The following is a 5786-nucleotide window of genomic DNA, read 5'->3' on the forward strand; positions in this document are numbered from 1 at the left end:
GCAGCCAACGGCGAAGTTTGCCACCGGGGGCTTCCCTGGCAGTGACAGCGTATCAGAGAGGAGGAGGTCGCCGCAGGTGATGCCAGAGCTGGACAAGAGGATGTACGAGGGACATGGAGCGACAGAGGAGCAATTGGCCGACACGTGGCGATGGATCCACCGGCACTTGGGGTTAGCACAACCGACGAATCGGGCGGAGGAGGAAGACTTGGAGATGAAGGAGGGGATTCCAGAGGTTGATGAGGGGCAATTTGCGCATCACAACAACGCCTCAGTACCTTGAGCGTGCGCCTCGCCTCTGAGGTGTACACTTCAGGTACTGAGGCGTACGCCTCTCACAACACTTGATGGTGATAAATAAAAAGACCCGATTAAGATTTGGGTCCCGACCTGAATATTCAATCAATACAATAATTCAGGTATAGTTTGTAAAATTTTATACCAGACCCGGGTGCGACCTGAGTTCCAGTGAAAACCCTCAAATTTTTAATATAAAAATAATAAAAAATATTGTTTTACCGGGTATGATTATGGACTGGGTATGGTTTCTCTTATAGTGAATTCGATTAAACTCGGGTCTGAACCTGATACTATACCCAAAAAATCGAAACCAAGACTGGTTTCAACGAGTCTTAACCAAACCCGACCCGTTGATCCGATGGACAAGGTCATATCCTTGAGTGCCAATTGTGCAATCGCCGCGTGGTAGACTTTCTCCTTGGACTATCAGGACCTCCCCTCCCTCCTCCCGCCGCCTCTCTCACATTTTAATTAATATTTCTTTCCTGTCAATTAAAAAAAGATCCAAAAGAAATATTTTAAGTAAAAACATTCCTCGATTAAAATATAATAAATAAATAAATTCACTCTCAACGGCTCTATACGGAGAGAGAGAGAGAGAGAGAGAGACGACTTAAATCTTTATTTATTTTAAAACGCACATTAATAAAAAAAATTCATTTGAGTTTTAAATTTTTTTAAAAGGCACCTAAAGTTTTCCAGGTTGATCAGCAACAAACTTCTATCCATTTAACTTAAGTTATCACTAAACCCAAGATGAGGGTGAGTTAATTCACTAGTTCAAAGACTTCTCTCTCATTTTTTTAGGTGTAATTTTTCGAAATATGATAATGAGAAATGATAGTAAACTCCTGCACCTTTTTAATTAACCACGATATTTTTAGGTATTTTTTTGAATTATGAAACTTTTTATTGCCCCTTGAAAGCTTAAAATGGCTCAGTTAGCCGGCCCACAAATGCTTAAAGAAAGTCTCCCGTTTCTTTGATTCCATTTGTTTAACTTTTGCCGTGTTACCCACTTCTCTCGTTTTCTTCCTCTGCCTCCGCCATACTTCTTCCCTCCCTCCCAACACCAAATCTCTGCCTTGTTAGCGTCTGCTGACTGGAGAGAAGGAACTTTCCCCGGGAAACCCTTTCCCGGTTCACGTTTTCCCTACCCTCCTTCTCATGCCGACTCTGCTATTTATTCCTCGGAATCCTTCTCCCGGAAACCGACTCTCGCGTTCGGAGTGTTAGCGGTTTCCGGACGGAGAAGAGAGACCGGTGGTGCTGTACAGATTGGTGGGTTTAGGTTCACGGTAGAAAAGAGAAAAAAATGAAGAAGGGGAAGGCGGGTCAGTCGTCGCCGGTGCGGAGGCGTGCGCTCTTCGCGTTTCTCTGCGCCGGCGCCGCGTACCTGCTCTTCATGAGCTTGCTGGAGGTGTCCTCCCTGCTGTGGAGTGGCTTCGCGGCCGTAGGAGGCGGGGGTGAGTTCGACAGCCGCCGGTTTCTCCGGAAAGGGATGGAGGAGGCGCTGTGGAGGAGCGAGGAGGATCGCGAGAAGAAGGAGGCGCCCTCCAGGCCGCTGGTGGTTCCCCTTAGGGTCTCTCCCGCACCGGCGTCGGATGCGGGCGATCGGTCGTCGCGCGGGCGCAGGATGAGGAAGTTCCCGATCGTGTCGAGGCTGGTCCTCGTTGTAGACAGGAGTAATTTTTCTTCTTCCTCGTCGTCGGCGGGCTCTGAGCGGTTCTCCGAGCTCCAGAAATCGGTGATGGATGCATGGGAATTGGGGGGAAAGGTGTGGAAGGAGATGGAGTCGAGCAGGAGCGTGGCCGAGGGCGGAGAGAGGAACAGTTCCCGCGTCGCGGCCGTGGAATCTTGCCCGAATTCGATCACGTTGACGGCGTCGGAGTTCTCGGAGAGGGAAGGGATCATGGTCCTCCCTTGTGGTCTGACTCTCGGTTCGCATATCACGCTCGTGGGCAAGCCTCACCCTGCTCACACCGAGTACAACCCGAAGATTTCGTCTTTGAAGGAGGGAAATCAATCCGTGCTCGTCTCGCAGTTCACAATGGAGCTCCAGGGGCTCAAGACGGTCGATGGAGAGGACCCGCCGAAAATTCTGCATTTCAATCCAAGAATGAAGGGCGATTGGAGTGAGAGGCCGGTTATAGAGCAGAATACTTGCTACAGGATGCAGTGGGGAACCGCTGTTCGCTGCGAGGGATGGAAATCTCAAGCAAATGAGGAAACCGGTAAGATTTCTGACCCCACTGTACTTTTTCTCATGCTCTAAATGCTTCTTTTGATTGTTTTTTCTGTTTTTTTTTTGTTGGGAAGATCAATTTAGAACTAGAAACTGGTAATCTTGAAACATATTGGGTCGCACTGTCATCCGTGTTTTTCCAACTGAAGTTGAAAACTGGGAAATGGTTGATGGAATTCTATACAATTCATGATCCTATTGCCTTTGAGGCTTTGTTGGGGAGATTTGCATATTTTCATTGCCTGTTTGCTGCATAAGTTGAGTCTTGTATTCATCGTCTTTCTGATGAAGATTTGTTATTAAATTGTTCTCTTTTCTACATAAATTTGGTTTTTGAGGTCGGAAAATTTGCTGTAATTCATTCATGATTTCCCACTCTAGTTCTTCGTCTAAAGAGGCTCTATATAAACTTTTGACTATTGAGGTTAGCCTGAAACTAGAACATTTGCAGTAATTCATTCATGGTCTTGGCAATTTAGTTCCTTTGTATTTTCTTTTTCTTTATCTAAAGCATCTCGTTTCTGTTCATAGTGTTGAGATAACAGTGTTCTGATTGCTGCTCTTTTCTGTGCATGAATATAGTTGATGGCCTTGTAAAGTGCGAGAAGTGGATCCAAGATGATGGTGACCACTCAGAGGAATCGAAGACTATGTGGTGGTTGAACCGGTTGATAGGACGAACAAAGAAGGTTACCTTTGATTGGCCTTTCCCATTTGTGGAGGATAAGTTGTTTGTCCTCACTCTTAGTGCTGGTTTAGAAGGCTACCATGTCATTATCGATGGGAGACATGTAACGTCCTTCCCCTATCGCACTGTAAGTGATACTGATCAATCAAATGTTAGACATCCCTTTTGTTTCCTTGGCCTGAATTTTCGAAAGTTGATTGTCTGATGGTGCTTTGGTTCCTTGCATTTGGAAAAACAAATACAGGGGTTTGTTCTTGAGGATGCCACTGGGTTGTCAGTAAGTGGAGATGTCGAAGTTCATTCTGTGTTTACGGCATCTTTGCCCACTTCTCATCCTAGCTTTGCACCACAGAGGCATCTTGAAATGTCAAACAGGTGGAAAGCCCCCCCTCTACCCAATGGCCCGGTGGAACTCTTCATTGGAATCTTGTCTGCAGGCAACCATTTTGCTGAGCGCATGGCTGTTAGAAAGTCTTGGATGCAGTCCAAACTGATTAAATCTTCAAAGGTGGTAGCACGTTTTTTTATCGCAGTGGTAAGATTCTATGATTCTATCTTCTTTTTCATTACTTGTTAGGAAGATTTTGTTATTCATTCATTTTGGGAAACATTGTTCATTTTAATCTTCATTGTGGGCAGCACGGAAGAAGGGAAGTAAATATGGAGCTTAAAAAGGAATCCGAGTTCTTTGGTGATGTCATAATTGTGCCATTCATGGATAGCTACGATCTTGTAGTTTTGAAGACTGTTGCCATATGCGAGTATGGGGTGAGTGGTTAAGGTGTTTGGGGTGCTTTATTTTTTCTTTGATGCTTTTTGAGATGTATACTGATTTTACTATCCATTATTTTCATGCACAGGTGCGTGTTGTATCAGCTAAACACATCATGAAATGTGATGATGACACATTTGTTCGATTGAACTCTGTGATGAATGTGATAAAGAAGGTTCCAGCAAATAAAAGCCTGTATGTGGGGAACATAAATTACTATCATAAGCCACTACGCTCTGGTAAATGGGCTGTAACATATGAGGTATGTCTTAAGACTGATATTCATTGTGACTTGTGAGTTTCCATTCTTGAAGATAGTGCGTGATATATCTCTCCTGTTTTTTGTCAGAATGTTGATCCGTGGAAATGTGGAATATTAGTATTTACATTTCCATGTTCTTAATCTTAGTAGGACGTGCTCCTTTTTAAGTTTCAATTTCTAATTGGGGGATATATTCCACTCTCATCTGCGAATGATACGTGGATGACTTCATTCACTGATTGTTTACATTTTGCGATCTTTAGTGGCACAACTGTATAAGCCTGCTTGAGCTCCTTACACTCTGTTATGTTAACCTTTGTTCTTAGGCATTTCTGCCAAAGCTCGGAATGAATAAATAGTGGATTCATAGCTGATTCAAGGACTTTGGAAAGACGTCTCTTTGTAATGTTCCAAGTCCAAGTTGGATATGTTACAATGCTTGTTATGGTCTCCTCAACTCTGACGTCTATAGCAAACCTATATGGTGTATATAATAAACATAAAATCTTAATTAATGACACTATAATTAGAAGAATGACTCTCTCTCTAAGATGTTTTGCCATGACTTCTGTTGCTGTACGTTTCAGGAATGGCCCGAGGAGGACTATCCACCATATGCAAATGGCCCAGGATATGTAGTATCTTCTGATATTGCTAAGTTTGTGGTATCAGAGTTTGAGAAGCGCACATTAAGGGTAAGCACCAATATCTAGACTCTCCCTTCATGACTACCTCTTCCACAAAACTTGTTAGTGATTGGCAAAAAATTCAATAATGCAGCTGTTTAAGATGGAGGACGTGAGCATGGGCATGTGGGTTGAACAGTTCAATGCCTCGAGGCCGGTTCAGTACCTTCATGACTGGAAGTTTTATCAGTTCGGATGCATGGATGATTACATAACTGCCCACTACCAGTCACCTAGGCAGATGATGTGCATATGGGATAAGCTACAGAGGGGAAGATCTGAGTGCTGCAATGCGAGATGATAGGTTTTACAGACGGCTGCCCGCCTTATTCATTTATTTATTCTTTTTTCCTCCTGTATTCCTGTCATTCTTAGAGGGGGGCCACACACAGGTTCAGCATGCCATGGACGCAATTGCTTAAAAACCCATGTGTACTTTGGTTTGTAGAGAATTCCAGTGGGTTGGAATACGATAACTACAACAGTGGCTCAGTGCCCCCAGTTTTAGCTTTTTGTCGATCTGTTCAGATGCTTGGTTAGTATAACTGAAAAAAATGAAAATATTGCAAATTTTCACTAGCCAATGTTATCCATCACACACACACACACACACACATATATATATATATATATATATATATATATATATATATATATATATATATATATAGAGAGAGAGAGAGAGAGAGAGAGAGAGAGAGAGTAAACTGAACATATTAGGCCCCCTTTTTTCATTAGGTCTTGTTAGGTCCCATAGTTTGAAGTATTTTGTGATAGATTTGGACCATTAGATGCATTTATCTTGATTTAGTAGGAATAGACCCTTGGATGAT

At 43.3% G+C, this 5786-nt stretch overlaps 1 protein-coding gene across 1 annotated transcript; it reads left to right on the plus strand.

Annotated features, from left to right (window-relative positions):
• The first annotated feature begins 1390 nt into the window (after positions 1-1390).
• On the plus strand, positions 1391-5537 carry LOC149816347 (hydroxyproline O-galactosyltransferase GALT6-like). The gene is made up of 7 exons (XM_089987532.1): positions 1391-2534; positions 3128-3360; positions 3478-3768; positions 3873-4001; positions 4094-4267; positions 4855-4962; positions 5048-5537. Exons 1-7 carry the CDS (start codon positions 1616-1618, stop codon positions 5252-5254), a joined length of 2061 nt encoding a protein of 686 aa, XP_089843658.1. The 5' UTR covers positions 1391-1615; the 3' UTR covers positions 5255-5537.
• The last annotated feature ends 249 nt before the right edge of the window (positions 5538-5786 follow it).

Source organism: Nuphar pumila, chromosome 14 (assembly GCF_984573655.1).
Source record: "Nuphar pumila chromosome 14, dmNupPumi1.hap1.1, whole genome shotgun sequence".
NCBI lineage: Eukaryota > Viridiplantae > Streptophyta > Magnoliopsida > Nymphaeales > Nymphaeaceae > Nuphar > Nuphar pumila.